At 33.9% G+C, this 17,343-nt stretch overlaps 1 protein-coding gene across 1 annotated transcript in view; it reads left to right on the top strand.

The window, feature by feature from the left end:
• Positions 1-4,412: 4,412 nt before the first annotated feature.
• The window catches only part of LOC139511117 (uncharacterized), a 35,773-nt gene continuing 22,842 nt past the window's right edge, over positions 4,413-17,343 (top strand). The window contains exons 1-3 of the mRNA XM_071297689.1: positions 4,413-4,478; positions 7,364-7,408; positions 11,168-12,132. Of these exons, the coding sequence (XP_071153790.1) occupies positions 4,433-4,478; positions 7,364-7,408; positions 11,168-12,132 (1,056 nt within the window). The 5' untranslated portion in view covers positions 4,413-4,432. The remainder of the gene's footprint in view (positions 4,479-7,363; positions 7,409-11,167; positions 12,133-17,343) is intronic.

Here is a 17,343-nt window from a genome sequence, read left to right as displayed (position 1 = left end):
AGAAACACTTATGAAGCACATCAACAAACGACAACCACGGTACCAGGTACCTGACTTAGGACAGGTGCAAACAAATGCAGCGGGTTTATACGTTTTAATAGGCACCAACCTTAATCCAACTTGAAACAATAGTGTATTATCACAACGTAGAAAGACACACTTTAAAACATCAACTGAAATGGCTTAACTCAATCAAATGACATATCACTTCACGAATAAGTTTGATCTATGACTCAATGTAAATACAAAATAAAACAATGGGGTTACAGTCAAACAATATCAGAAAGACAATCATAACCTTGAACAAAATTCAGGACTGATAACGGGCAGAAAAACGGACGGACAGAGAGACAGATTATTTCAGCTTTACAGGTAGGGCACTAATAATAGCGCCCATTTTAGGGGGAGGGGATAAATAATCTGCTCTCCGTACATGCCATATTACAGAACAACGCAGTATTTAGAGGTAAAAAATGACGAAAATGAATGATTGCGCGGAAAAAGAAAAAACCCGACTTAGTAAGTAGTAAAAATAAAGAATAACAACAGAATAACATCCTCCTTCCCCAATGGATATCAAATAGTCATCCTCTTACTTTTGGCACAGATTGATACGTGAGACGTGATAAAAGAGGGTTTAACGCGTTAAAAGAAGGTTACCGCGTATAAAAATCCAACTTTAACGCGTGACAAACATTTTTAACGCGTTAAATGTATCTTTTACGCGTTTAATGCAACTTTCACGCGTTTAAAGCATATTTAACGCGTTAAAAACATCAAAAGTTTGGATTAATTTGGCCCAGTAGTTTCAGAGGAGAAGATTTTTGTAAAAGATTACTAAGATTTACGAAAAATGGTTAAAAATTGACTATAAAGGGCAATAACTCCTAAAGGGGTCAACTGACCATTTCGGTCATGTTGACTTATTTGTAAATCTAACTTTGCTGAACATTATTGCTGTTAACAGTTTATCTTTATCTATATTAATATTCAAGATAATAACCAAAAACAGTAAAATTTCCTTAAAACTACCAATTTAGGGGCAGTAACCCAACAACGGGTTGTCCGATTCATCTGAAAATTTTTAGACAGATAGATCTTGACCTGATAAACAATTTTACCCTTGTCAGATTTGCTCTAAATGCTTTGGTTTTTTTAGTTATAAGCCAAAAACTGCATTTTACCGCTATGTTCTATTTTTAATCATGGCGGCCATCTTGGTTGGATGGCCGGGTCACCGGACACATTTTTAAAACTAGATACTCCAAAGATGATTGTGGCAAAGTTTGGATTAATTTGGACTTGTAGTTTCAGAGGAGAAGATTTTTGTAAAAGATTACTAAGATTTACGAAAAATGGTTAAAAATTGACTATAAAGGACAATTACTCCTAAAGGGGTCAACTGACCATTTCGGTCATGTTGACTTATTTGTAAATCTTACTTTGCTGAACATTATTGTTGTTAACAGTTTATCTCTATCTATAATAATATTTAAGATAATAACAAAAAACAGTAAAATTTCCTTAAAATTACCAATTTAGGGGCAGCAACACAACAACGGGTTGTTCGATTCATCTGAAAATTTCAGGGCAAATAGATCTTGACCTGATAAACAATTTTACCCTGTCAGATTTGCTCTAAATGCTTTTGAGTTATAAGCCAAAAACTGCATTTTACCCCTATGTTCTATTTTTAGCCATGGCGGCCATCTTGGTTGGTTGGCCGGATCATCGAACACATTTTTTAAACTAGATACCCCAATGATGATTGTGGCCAAGTTTGGTTTAATTTGGGCCAGTAGTTTCAGAGGAGTAGATTTTTGTAAAAGTTAACGACGACGGACGACGGACGCCGGACGCAAAGTAATGGGAAAAGCTCACTTGGCCCTGTGGGCCAGGTGAGCTAAAAAGGACATTAACAAAAATGTATGCTTCTTTCGGAGGCAGATTGTGAGCTTAAATGAACGGTGACACCATTTTTTTATTTCATTTTTCTTTTAAGTATATGATAAAGTTCATTAATAAAAAAATATAGCGAAATCCTATATTAGAAAAAAAATTGATTTATAGCCAGGAGCCCCCTTAACGCGTTAAACAATTAAATAACGCATTCAAAATTATTTAAACGCGTTAAAACTGTATTTATCGCGTTAAATGTGATTTTAACGTGTTAAATGTCAACGCGTTACTTTATCGGGTTTTTGACATGATCGGCCTTTCATACCCTTCAAACGCTTTGAGTACACACCCGTGGTAAAATATGAATATACTGCCTGGGCTGTTCCGATCGTACTCCCATGTCATATGATTTTTTATGTATGAGTTACCCGACGTCATAGAACGATGACGTAAGAATTTCAGCATTTAACGGAAAACCGAAAATCATCACAAGAAAACGTAAACAAACGATGCTAAAATGTGGTATAAGCCTTTTTTTTTTATACATATAAGAGGACATAAGACATATAAGTAAATTATCATTTAAATTCAGCCAAAACTATTTAAATACGTTATTGTAAATAGTTTGCGCTTCGATCCAAAAGAATTGCTGTATTTGTCATAATTCATGGGGGCATTTTATCTAAAAAAAATCATTCATATAAATGTGCTGCAATAAATATTCACTTTCTTTTTGCCATGCTGCAGAGCTATTTTTAAACATACCTGTAATTTCACTGCCATACATTAAAATGGGTTTTATTGTATGGTCATATATATGTAATAGAGTAGAACTACTAGATATAAATTTTAAACCTAAATATTTATAATTGTTAACACATTCTATTGTATCTTTTTCGAAATAAAAATATTCATTTAAAAGTTTACCAGGTTTGTTAAATATAATAACTGTGACATGCAGTATTTTGGCGAGACAGAACAGCCATTCAACAAACGCATGAATGGTCATCGTAGTGACTACACCTGCAAGCCCGACCTCCCCGTAAGTCGTCATTTGAGATCACCTGGGCACGCCCAAGCTGATCTAAAAAAAACTTACCATCACTATAATAGATCACAACGAGTATTTGCACTGTTTGGTTGCGAGAGGTCTCGTAGTTACAAAAAATGTAAGATCACTGCATACCGAAAAACATCAGCGAATTAGAGTGCGGGAAGACAATGATTTAACAGTAGAAAGCTTATGAAGATTTTGATTAGGTAAAGCATGTTCTTTTACATTTATTCTAAAAACAGTTGTTGGCATGACACGGGTTATGTTCTTCTCATATATGTTATGATGGTATGATACTAAACCCCTAACGGGACGGATTGTGCCTGATGTTCATATGATGAAATCATAATCTTTCAGTCAGTTTAATTGAAGTTTGGAGCTGGCATGTCAGTTAACTGCTAGTAGTCTGTTGTTATTTATGTATTATTGTCATTTTGTTTATTTTCTTTGGTTACATCTTCTGACATCAGACTCGGATTTCTCTTGAACTGAATTTTAATGTGCGTATTGTTATGCGTTTACTTTACTACATTGGTTAGAGGTATAGGGGGGGGGGGGGGGGGGGTTGAGATCTCACAAACATGTTTAACCCCGCCGCATTTTTGCGCCTGTCCCAAGTCAGGAGCCTCTGGCCTTTGTTAGTCTTGTATTATTTTAATTTTAGTTTCTTGTGTACAATTTGGAAATTAGTATGGCGTTCATTATCACTGGACTAGTATATATTTGTTTAGGGGCCAGCTGAAGGACGCCTCCGGGTGCGGGAATTTCTCGCTACATTGAAGACCTGTTGGTGACCCTCTGCTGTTGTTTTTTATTTGGTCGGGTTGTTGTCTCTTTGACACATTCCCCATTTCCATTCTCAATTTTATCTTTTACAAGAAAGTCCACGTACACTTGTTATGTGGTAAAACGTAGATTTTCAGGCGCATGACATATATTCCAATGTATGATTGTAATTTGAAGTATCATATGACATTAAATGATTTAAAGGTACAAAAAGTCATGTTCTAAAGTTTGCAATTTATAGATATAGCTAATTTTACCACACCTCTTTTGGAGAGAATTTACCAGGCCTCTTTTGGAGAGATACTGCATCTTCTTAGATATTTTTTTTCACATCCTGATTCCCAGATATGATCTTCATGTTTCATGTCATCAAACAACTTAGAGACACATTCAGACTTCGGAATTTTAGCATTATAATTAATGAAGGATAGTTGTGAAAATGAATTCATTCTCATGAATGCTCAAAAAAAGAAGGATTAACAAAAAATTAAGTATTATCTGAATCTGAGGTATTGGATTCCTAAACATGTCGTACAACCAGCATGCACTTTCCATAAACATGCCGTACAACCAGCACTTTCCCTAAACATGCCGTACAACCACCGCTTTCCATTTGTTTTGAAACTACGTTATAAAGTGGCAGTGGAACACCAGTCTAAGGGACATAACCGTTGCTAAATATAAACATAAAAAATGGGAGCACATTCTGGCAAGCTTTCGGGTCAGAACAGTATCAAAGGTAAATACATATCTATTTAATTATTTCATTTTCTATTTAAAAAAATAGAGAACACGCCTGAAATTAATTATTTATAATGATCATCGTATAGATTGTATAACAGGTCAATTTATTCGTCGATATTCAATTTACATAACGCCTGCAACTTACAAAAGTAATGAGAATTTTCTTGTGTAATTAACTTAAACCTCATAAAAGTATGAAAAAAATCAAGTGATACACATGCATTTATTTACATAACCGATGTTTGTATATCTATTGTTTTTGGATTATATATAATATACATATATATATAATCCAATAACACTAGTAAATATATATACTAGTATAACCCGTTGTTTACAAAAAGTACTTATCATCAAGTTAATGTTCAAAGGGACTTAACTAAATTTTACAATGAAGCTTAAATATGTTATCTAAAAATAAAAGTGTAGTGTATTTCTATATTTTTCTCGTCTTATCAGAATCTATCAGAAATCTGACAAATGTATGTTAATTCTGAACTTGCATGGTTACTCCGGTGGTTGAATATATGATTTGTATTCTGCAGAAGTACGTATAGTATACACATGAGATATCAATTGCTTTCAGTGTTAGAACAGTGACTGATGAAGATAATTATTTTATGCGTCCGAAAATGTTTTTTTTTATATTCAAATATGTACCAGAAATATTTTTTAACAGAAGAACGAATTTTGATGAGGACAACTTTTGTTACTCGGTAGCGGCTGCGCAGTTCATTAGAATTATTAAGCATTCAAATTGCTAACTTAATCAAAAATGAATTTATAGAAACACTCGGACTGTTTACACGAATTGCAATGCAGTAGAAAAAGGTGGCTCAACTTCTTTTTAACCCTCGGTTATGCCCGCGTCACACTATCCCGATTTTTATATACGATTGACACCCGAATGCGAAAATTGTAAGTTCGTACGAAGTTGGTCCCGATCTCGTTAAAATACCAAAAAGTGATCGAAGCAAGTACGATGAATAACGAAGTTTATACGATGGTGCCGAAATTATATACGATAGCAAAAGATGGACATACGAAGGTTAACCGAAGACGGGTATTTAAGCTTCATATCTCAGCCGAAGCCTACACGATGGATTACGAAGGTTACACGATGGATTACGATGATGGCGCGATGGCCATACGATGTCTAAAAGACGTCGTGTACAGCTTACGATGCATTTAAATTATATGCCGAAGGCATCACGCTTTTTAAATTGTTTGATCAATATTGAATATATATTATATTGTACATTTAATTTCTGGTTTAATCATAAGACGGAAGACCGTGGGCTTGAAGGGTAAAACTTGACTCTATGTCTCTGCATATAATGCCACCAAAATCAGGGAGAGGAAGAGGAATATTTTACATACGAGGGGATGCCACACTCGGCATTGCCTTGTTTGAACTGTAAAATGTGTGCACTAGTCTGAATAATCACCCATAATTATGCCCATGTTTACTGATCTATCTTAAAGGTAAGGTAATGGGTTCGTTGATCCCTTTTATCCAAAAAGAGCTCTTTCCAGGAGAATATCATAATAATATAGACAAAAGGAAGGATATGGGGAAAGCAACAAATGCGGCAAAATATGACATATAGAAAACAAAATGGTTATGGAGTAAACATTCGTGTGACAACAACTCAGACGATACATAAAAAATCAGAATAATGAAGAAAAAGTTGGTTTCCCTATATACGTGTACCTACAGTGTTGGTGTACGAGGCGCGTTTATGATTTTCATTATGTTACTTGATATGAAAAATTGACAAACAATAATATTTTACTCGTAAAAGTAAATCCTGAGCCTGTAATAGCTGCTCTTCTTGTTCCATTTGAATTAATAGAAACAACGCTGTCGCCTTTCTTGTTCTCATAGAATCATATGATATGAGCTCCATGGTTTGTGAAGGTCTTTCTTAACTGTCGTATTAGACTGATCTAGACTGACCAGTGCATATCACGCATGGCACTTTAAATGTATTTTAGCGCGAAAATTAACTTACATTTAGCTTGATTTATTGCCGTCGTAGTTCCATCTTGTCGGCTTCGTACTTTTATTCGATGGCAACACGACGGGATTACGAGGTCTTCACGAAGTCGTGTTGCCATCGTAAGACCTTCGGGTAGCTTCGTGATTCATTCGTGTAGACATCGTAGTGTCAAAACTGCCCGATGGAAACGATGGAAACACGAATACAATACGATGTTCAAAGATGCATTCCCGGTGACATTACGATGGTGAGGATGGTAATACGAACTCAATACGAACCCTCAACATCGGACGCACCTTCGAGTATTTTTTAACATGTTAAAAAATTTAGAACCCTTCCCGAAGTTGTCCCCGAAGGCTAGAAAAAGTGGCCGATGATTCTACGATGGTTAAAGATGGCACTACGAATAGCCCGATCTGGATACGATCAGTCCGGATTTTGAAAATTTCCATAATCGTGTTGCCATCCGCGTAAAAATCGGGACAGTGTGACGCGGGCATTACGAAACTCAAAGTAAAATTTTAAGAGATAAGTCTTTTTCAATTCAAAGAATTATCAACTCTGTTCACCGTTCATAAAAATGCTGTTTGTCGATAAATATGATAACTAAAACAAAACATTTCCCTACCAACATCACAGCCTTCGATTAAAATTTTAACATAGAGGTAAAATGCAAGTTTTGTCTAATATATTGGAAACCACTAAGGATTGAAAAATCTGACGGGCTTCATTGTTCAATAAGCAAAGTATACAATAAACATACAGTCACACAGTATATTATCATGTTTCATTATAAATGTATGTAAACCAGTACTTATGGCTTAACTACACGAGGGTGTTGATGGAGTCATTCATCTCTGTTTTCTTTAATTTCTAGGTCATGAAGACATTGGAAATAAAGTAGCTATCGCTTTGAAAGCAGGTAATTAAACATTTCTTTGCGAATAGTCATTGAAAAATAGTCTCTATAAAAAATCCGTTTAATATTAGACACAGGTCGATTCCCTCAATTTTCTACCGTACAAAAAGGGAGGCGAAAGATACCAAAGGAATATCCCTTAAAGACAAACAGACAAAGTCATAGCAAAAGATTAAAAACAACAAAAATAACGAACAAAAGCCGACAAAATACAACATGAAACAAACGATTGAGCAAACACGAACACAACCAAAAACCGAGGTGTTGTCAGGTGACCCGAAAAGGTGGCACCGTAGTGCTGTTTGTGTTTTTAAGTACAAAAATTCTTATTTAGTGATATCAAATTCAATGAAAAGAGAAGGTATTATGGTAAAAATATAAATTTAATATTTACCAGTTCTTCGAATGATAAGGGCATACGATACAGTTTTGATCCCGTATTTACATTTTGATAGAAATTTCCATATGGACTATTTTTTACCTGATTAAATCAAATATGTTATAAAAATATACCTTCATGTGCCACTTTTTGAGTAAAATGAGGTCGAAATTTTGTATATTTGCTCAAAATTCGGATTTGTGGCCGTATTTTCCTTTTCGAAAGTAAGACACCAACCACAAGTTGTTTCCTTTTACCTTTTTCCTTTTTCGAAATTCAAATTTTGAAAAATATTACAAGTCCAAATTGAATTTTAATTTCCTCAAAATTTCTTTTCCTCAAAATTTTTTTTCTCAATTTTTTTTTTCACAAATTTTTTTTTCCTCAAATTTTTTTTTCACAAAATTTTTTGTCCTCAAAATTTTTTTTCCTCACTTTTTTTTTCTAAACCATTTTTCCCTTATTTTTTTCATTTCCTTATTCGTTTTCTATTTCCTTTTTCGATTTTCAGTTCCTTATTCGGTTTCAATTTTCTTTTTCGATTTTCATTTCCTTATTCAGTTTCTTTTTCATTATTCGGTTTCTATTTCCTTATTCGATTTTCATTTCCTTATTCGGTTTCATTTCCTTATTCGCTTTCATTTCCTTATTCGTTTTCTATTTCCTTTTTCGATTTTCATTTCCTTATTCGGTTTCTTTTTCCTTATTCAGTTTCCTTTTCCTTATTCGGTTTCTATTTCCTTATTCGATTTTCATTTCCTTATTCGATTTTCATTTCCTTATTGGGTTTCTATTTCCTTATTCAATTTTCATTTCCTTATTCGATTTTCATTTCCTTTTTCGATTTTTATTTCCTTATTTGATTTTCATTTCCTTATTCGGTTTCTATTTCCTTATTCGATTTTCATTTCCTTATTCGATTTTCATTTCCCTATTCGATTTTCATTTCCTTATTCGATTTTCATTTCCTTATTTTCTATTTCCTTATTCCTTTTCTATTTCCTTATTCGGTTTCTAGTTCCTTATTCAATTTTCGTTTCCTTATTTGATTTCAATTTCCTTATTCGATTTTCATTTCCTTATTCAGTTTCTATTTCTATTTCCTTTTTCGGTCTTATTTCTATATACGGTTTCTATTTCCTTATTCGGTTTGTATTTCCTTATGCGATTTTCATTTCCTTAGTCGATTTTCATTTCCTTATTCGGTTTCTTTTTCCTTATTCGATTTTCAAATTTTGAAAAATAAAAGTCTAAACTGATACACAAAAATTTGTTTTTCCTCTTAATTTGTTTTCCTGAAAATTTCCTTATTCGGTTTTTATTTCCTTATTCGATTTTTATTTTCCTTTTCGGTTTGGGAGAAAAGCGTTTCGTAGTGCCGAGACACTACCACTACCATACAGTCGTTCTTAACTGGTTTTTTTTTAGCTGTTTCGTAAGACCAAATGTCCCCTACGAAACAGTACAGGGTAGATTATGAAAATAATATCATTTTAAAGAGTATTAAAGAATACACTTTTTATTTACAAATAGGTTTATGATAGAGGTATTCAAAATAACTCCTGTATTTGTCGCTTCTGTAAAAGAAGTAAAAAAAAATACCAAAATCGGGAATACGCTGGCATTTCAGGATGCGCCTTTCAATACTACAAAATGACCACTTTCAATTTTATATTGCATAGTGACATAATTGGGCGTGTTTTAATAAAAGCGTGAATTTCAGACCTAAAAAAAAAATGGAAAATCAACTTGTCTAAAATTTTATTTCAAGAGTTATTTCGTTTTGTTATTGTCCAGCAGGACTGCTCTGAACGGAGAACGTTTGTCCGTATCCGCTTACCCCCCGACAATCGCCTTATGATATCGGTACTTCAAGTTTAGAAGCGAGTTTTTTCTTACATCTGTTTTCCGTCACGCTTTCACCACTTACAGCTGCTAAAATTATGTGTTTGGTCACTAAGGAATCTTTTGATCTTTGAGCTTTTGTATGAGTCAGGACTTTTTTAACATCAACTAAGACATGTTTTGCTATTTCATCATTTTCAATTTCGTCAGGGGATTTAACAATGTTCATTTGCCTTAATTTTGCCATTGTAGGTGACTGCTTAGATTTTTTCCCCGTCAAAAGGTTTATCAAAAGTTCAGCCTTTTTTCTAAGAGTTTGAGGAAGTGCTCTCTTAATTTTTTTCATTGCTCTGGATTTTTGCATTCTATTTGTAAAATTCGTTACATCTTCAATTTCTACAATTTCAAGATTTTCTTCACCTTTTCTTTTTCCCTAAACCTTCTGACATTATGCAAGTTTTTTAATCTCCTAGCTTCAGCTTTTTGCTTAAGTGAGTTGTGTTTTTCCCTTTGTCTCCTCTTTTTTACAGCAGCTATGGAATTTTTGTATTCTTTTATTCTCTCATTTTGTTTCATTTCGTAGTATAATTTATTTCTCTCACTTTTTTGTTGTGTTTTCCTTTCTCACTTTCTGTTATCTTATCCGTTAGAAGTCCGTCCATATCCGTTGCATGTCCGTTTAGCGTACGTTTTATACGTCGACGTCTGTTTTGTCCGGTGGAAAATTTTGAGCATGTTCAAAACTTTGAACAGACGTCCAACGGATGAAATGTCCGTTGAACGTCCGGTAGGCGTTCGTTTTGTACGGTACTCGTCCGTTTCGTTTCCGTTTTGTATCCGTTACGTGTCCGTTATACATCCGTTGGAGGTCTGGCAGATAAATTCACCAACGGACTTCTGACGGACGTCTAACGGATAAAACGGATGTTGAACGAATATGAAACGGACTTCTACCGGACGTATAACGGATAAAACGGATGATGAACGTCCGTTGGATGTACGTTTGACATCCGTTCTGTCCGTTACGGTTCCGTTTCACGTACGTTGCATACCCGTTGTGTGTCCGTTTTATTCGTTCAGTGCATCAACGGACTTCCAACGGATAACAATTTTGTCAACGGACTACTTTTATTTTCATCCGTTAGGCGTCCGTTCGTGCTATCCGGTAAGGTGTGACCGAGGCTTTAGCAACGTCATTACCTCCCCTGTAACTGAATCGTACCGGATAGCACGAATACTGCCATGTCCTTGAGATTGAAGCTAGACTGATATCCTCTACGCAACAATGCAGCTATAACCCTGGATATTCTTCATCTTTATGAAATGTCAACCACAGAAAGGTATGCCCGTTACCAGAATGCAACCATGTCCCTTGATATTTTTTCCCTTCTAGTATTTAAGGTCCAATACAGATACTCAAAGTGCTAAGAAGTACTTTAATGTGATTGGTAAATTGCATAAATAAGAACATTATAGTACATGTATTTAATAATTATTTTAAGTATTAATTGATATTTTACTTTGTTTCTAATTCACAGGAGACAGTAAGCTTTGTCATACTGTCATCAAGGAATATATCAAATACGGATGGAATAAAAATCAAATTTGCAAATGGCTGATAGAAGCAATTTTTAATCACAATTTAAACGTGGTAAAGGCAATCATTACAGGAGTAGATGTTGAGCCAGAATTACAATCCGAATTACGTAAGTTGAGATACAAAGGTTATACTGCACTAAGATGGGCTGAAGTACTCGAATCGAGGGAGATAGTGGATTTTCTTCAGAGAAAAGAGTTTGTTGCTCTCGGGTCCTCCACAAATGCCTGGTCTGCAATCAGTTCTATAATTATCATTGAAAATGAACATTTGATTCAAAATGTAGCAACACTGATCAATAAACGACATGATGTTAATAAACCTCATAGCGATTTTACACATTCAGATGCAAACCAGTGCGACACTCAGGATAGAGTAATGTTAAACGAGACGCCCTTTTTAGTAGCTCTCAAGACCGGCAGATACGATGTCATGGCCCTACTGTTGATGAATGGGGCACTACCGTTAGTCGAGGATTTCTTTTTATATAGACTTTTGGAAATTAATGTCAGAGCGAAGGTGTTTTATTTGTTGCTTTCATGTAACGCCCTTAAAAGCATGCCGGCAGGTGACACTTCTCTTTTACAATTTCTCCTGGCGCGAAGCATTCATGTGTATGTTTTAAGTCATGTAAAACCGAGTATAAAAGACCTCATCATGCTTCTTTTAGAGACATTTGATGATTTTTGCCATGAAGATAAACGATTCCTTTTATCAAATGATGTTTATACCGTAGATGAAGAAATATTGGCAAAAATTCACAGTGTGCTTTACGAACCACGAACATTAGCCGATTTGTGCAGACGTCGCTTGAGAAGTCATTTAGGTCTTAGTTTTCAAATTTTTATCAACTACATCAAACATGGCGGTTTTCCTCCGCGTATTATAAAATTGAGAAAGGAAATGGTGAATATGTCAAAGCGACAACCACCCGACCATAGAGCAAACAACAGCCGAAGGCAACCAATGGGTCTTCAATGTAGCGAGAATTCCCGCACCCGTAGGTGTCCTTCAGCTGGCCCCTAAAATATGCATAATAGTACAGTGATAATGGACGTCATACTAAACTCCGAATTATACACAAGAAACTAAAAATTAAAATCATACAAGACTAACAAAGGCCAGAGGCTCCTGACTTGGGACAGGCGCAAAATTGCGGCGGGGTTAAACATGTTTATGAGATCTCAACCCTCCCCCTATACCTCTAGCCAATGTAGAAAAGTAAAAGAATAACAATACGCACATTAAAATTCAGTTCAAGAGAAGTCCGAGTCTGATGTCAAAAGATGTAACAAAAGAAAATAAATAAAATGACAATAATACATAAATAACAACAGACTACTAGCAGTTAACTGACATGCCAGCTCCAGACCTCAATTAAACTGATTGAAAGATTATGTCTTCATCATATGAATATCAGGTACAATCCCTCCCGTTAGGGGTTTAGTATCATACTATCATAAAATATATGAGAAGAACATAACCCCTGTCATGCCAACAACTGTTTTTTTTAGAAATAAATGTGTTTAGTTCCGATGCAAAGACCCTATCAGTGAATCAATGTTAAAGCCAAAATATGCAATCTTTAATGACCTGACAACAGTATCGTAACTATATCCCCTTTTAATAAGTCTATTTAAAGGTTTTGTTAGTTTCTGAGGAGAATACTGACATTTTTGTGCTTTATAAAGAATATTTCCATAAAATTTTGGATGTGAAATACCTGAACGTATAAGATGTCTGCATGTTGAGTTATATTTACGAATTATTTCCTTATACCGGTGATAAAATTTAGTAAATGTTTTGACCAGTTTGTGATATCGAAAACCCTGGTGTAATAATTTTTCAGTAATACATAAATTTCTCTCGCTAAAATCTAATACATTGTTACATACACGAGCGAATCGTACAAGTTGAGATATATAAACACCATAAGATGGTGACAAGGGAACGTCACCATCTAAAAATGGATAATTAACAATAGGAAATGAAAAATCATCTCTTTTATCATAAATTTTTGTATTAAGCTTCCCGTTTATGATATAGATATCAAGATCGAGGAAAGGGCAGTGGTCATTGTTATCATTAGCTTTATTTAAAGTAAGTTCTACAGGACAAATTTCTTTAGTATACATACTGAAGTCGTCATTATTTAGAGCCAATATATCATCCAAATATCTAAAAGTATTGTTAAATTTTTGTATCAAATGTTGTTTTGATGGGTCTTTGCTAATTTTAGTCATAAATTGTAACTCATAACAATACAAAAAACAGGTCCGCAATAAGTGGTGCACAGTTAGTCCCCATTGGAATTCCAATAACTTGACGATATACGGAATCTCCAAAGCGAACAAAAATGTTATCAAGTAAAAATTCAAGTGCATAAATAGTATCAAAGCATGTCCAATTGACATAGTTCTTTTGTTTATTGCTACTAAAAAATGATCTAAAAGAGTTTGAACATATGTACTCGCATTCCGACTTTTTAAATGCCCAGTTAATTAGGGATGTGAATTTTTTCTTAATAAGAATATGAGGCAAAGTGGTATATAGGGTAGAAAAATCAAAACTTTGAACAGATTCAAAATCACCAATATATGCATGCAATTTATCAAGTACTTCCAAAGAGTTTTTGACACTCCAAAAGTAATTAATTCCACTATTTTCAAAGGCCTTATTTGAACAATTTATTATCAGGTTTTTTATTGTACCAAGTGTACTAGTAAGTAAAACAGACAATTTAGTAGTTGAACAATGGCTGGAAGATGAAATAAATCTATATTTGTAAGGTTTTTTGTGCAGCTTCGGAAGCCAGTACATAGTTGGGACTTTCATTGTGTTTGGTTCTGCTTGTAAAGAAGTAGCTAAAAGTTTATGTTTGTTACAGATGTCGTTTTCTGAAAATGAAGTCAGTTGGAATGTTGGTGAATTCGTGATTTCCTTTTGTAGAACCTCTATATAAAATTTACGTCAAACAATAATGATATTATTAGCAGCTTTATCAGCCGGGACAAAAACAAATTCCTTGGCTAGTTCTGTTAGTTTATTTTTGATACGCGAAATAGGGTTTTTATAGTTTTTGTTGAGGGTAAAATGTTCTTTAAAATGTTGTATTCGAATATCAACTATCTTCATTACTGAATTAAAAAAAGAGTCCAAAGATTTTTTGTCAGCTTTTTCCCGTTTTACCCATTTCAAACAGTAGGCGCGGAGTGAGTCGTTGATGATATTACGACACTCATTCCAGTTAATAGTTGACGGGGGACGATATTTAGGTCCTTTACTGAGGAATGATTTTAACTCTCGGTCGCGAACGATGTTAAGGTCTCCTGTTATAACATGGGAAATTGGTCCATAGGTGTATTCTGAATTACTGCAATTACACGACATAGGTGTATTATCAGTGATATTTACATCTTTACACAATTGGCTATAATTAAACACATATTTTCGGGTAGATTTCTTGTAAATATAACAAATGAGAGGGAGTTCAGTATTATCAAAATATCCAGGAATTTGGTCTTTAACAGAATGGTCGTTAAAAATACCGGCAATATTTACAAAATCAAAACCTTTATTGACATACTTTATTTTAATAAAATGTTTTTTATGATCTTCAGGGCGATCAATTTTTGGAAACAGTTTAGAATAACAATATGCCATTATAATTTGGACAATTTCATACTTAGGACTGTAATATGAAATTGTGTTGCAATCCTCTAAAATTTTATTTTATTTATTTATAGGTAAAGAACAAAGCTTGGTTAACAGATAATGTCTGCCGTTGTTTTTTGAAATGGAAATTAGGTCCGAAATATTTGTATGGTTGGTCCGAAATTTTCTTTGATTGCGATTTTTTCTGCGTCCATGAGAACGATTTTTACGAACAGTTTTAGAAACTATATCCAAAATGTTAACAGAATCGGTTCTTGATATATTGCCAATTCCCATGATATTATCATTAAGACCGAGAGGGTAGACTGTCTGTAATTTTTTAATCCAATTTAATTCATTTATTTTTCGTGATCGTACAAACTTGGAATGAGATTCACCAGGCTGCTTATTTACTACTTCTAAAGGTTGAACTGTTAAATATTTAATAGGATGACTGTGCTTCTTAAGATGTTGATAAATGATACTTTTGAATTTATTGGGTCTTTTAAAACGATACAGGTGTTCTTGCGTGCGTTTAGATAAATATCGCCCAGTTTCACCTACGTACTGAATACCGCATCCCGGTTTGTTTCATGTGAGTAAATAAATAATACTGTTTGTTTTTCAAGTAATATCAGTTTCAAAATTTAGAGAAAATGTGCGACCATTAAATGTGGACCTTACTGTATTGTTGGTGGAAAGACGGGGACACGTAAGTCATTTTTTGGCATGACACTTATCGATAGAAGGGTAACCACGATTTTTATTGTTAAAAACGTTAGCTATTGTAGTATTTTTAGATAAGCGATTCTGAAGATTGAGACGTGTAGATACCCTTTGAACGAGTTTAGTATTTAATATTTTTCCATTTCTAAGCTTCATATTTGTTTTTTGGTATAGACTACATTCAGTATAGACATTTGTTTCTAAAATACTTCAACGAAGAAGACATAAAGTGTTTTGAACAAAGTCTAATTTGACTGGTTTAGAACTGCGGAGATCAGGATAACTTTTAAAAATTCAAGCTAAGTAGTTCGGAAATATATAAAACTGATAGTATCTAGGCGATGTAGGTATCTCTTAGACCACTGTCATATCAAGCTTGAATTCGTGTACTGCATTAAAGGAATAGAAAAGCAAATAATAATTTTATTGAATACAAAATATTTTACCAAGAAAGTATCATATACCAATATAATGGTTCCGTCCTATTACTTAAAAATGGATATATATTTTCAATAGTGATACTTGTGACAGTTTGCTGCTGCCAGAATGTTACTACATAAAAAGTGAAAGTGCATGATGGAATGTTCCTACACAGAAATGGAAAATTTATAATGGTGAAAATTGAAACTATCTCTTTTGTCGTGAAGTTCGGTTCTCAACCGAATCTCATTACCAACTTCTCGTACTAAAAGTATAAAGTAAAGAACAGGCAATCGCTAAGCGGAAGCATTACACTGTCATTTTTTCAGCCAAAATTAGTATCAGACTCACACGTTCCAAAAGTTTCAATATCTTTATTTATTTTCATAACTTTTGTCAAATTTTCTGGGGAATTTAATACAAACACAATTCTACACTTCTGAAATCTCGCGTGCAGTTACTAGTATTGTACAATCTGGAGTTGGTGTAATGATTCGAGCGTGGCCGTCTACACATAAAATATCATACATGTATTTTAAGTCACTATTCCGACCGGACGTGTAGTCGTATTTGTACAGACAACACACTCAAACGGACGGTCCAGATAACCATACATAGAGTTTACAATTACAAGCTATGTCTGAGCAAAATGAATTATTCCCCTTGCAACGTAAATCGACTTAGTGGTTAATATTTGGGTTGTATTTATTATCTCAAAAATACATTGATAAATATAATATAAAATTACCGTCTTAAAACTAAAATTAATGATTTTTTTCTCAGGAAATCTTCATTATCAACCTTTAGTCGCTTTTAATTCTGCTTGCCTGTACCCTTTTAAAATGAATTAGTATTTTCCGAAGTTTTACTGAAAATATATGAACTGAACTTTTAAGACGAAGAAAAACAAGTATGGCAACAACGATTACGACAAGCTTTTAATTGTTCCAAGGCTATGAAAAATGTGAACATATTCAAAGAAATTAAAAAAAAAAATTAAAAAAAAAACACATATCAATAGCGGATTCTCGGAATAACAAAAAAATAAAGATATGGCATACCATAATACCATAACTATACAATAAGGTTCCTGATTTGGGACTTGAATATACGGCGGAGCTTGGAAAGTATTTTGAATTCTTATTGTGTACATTATAAACTACAAAAAGTGCAAAAAGATTCATAGTAATATAATAACACTTATCGTCTAGTAAAGGAAAAACACTTAATTCTAATACATGTATTGGTATTTCATACATTTAAAAAATATGACGTCAAACTCGACCTCGGATGAGTCGAATACTTTCGTCTGGTCCC

The sequence above is a fragment of the Mytilus edulis genome, chromosome 2 (assembly GCF_963676685.1).
Source record: "Mytilus edulis chromosome 2, xbMytEdul2.2, whole genome shotgun sequence".
NCBI classification, from domain to species: domain Eukaryota; kingdom Metazoa; phylum Mollusca; class Bivalvia; order Mytilida; family Mytilidae; genus Mytilus; species Mytilus edulis.
This window is presented reverse-complemented; position numbering and strand designations above follow the sequence as displayed.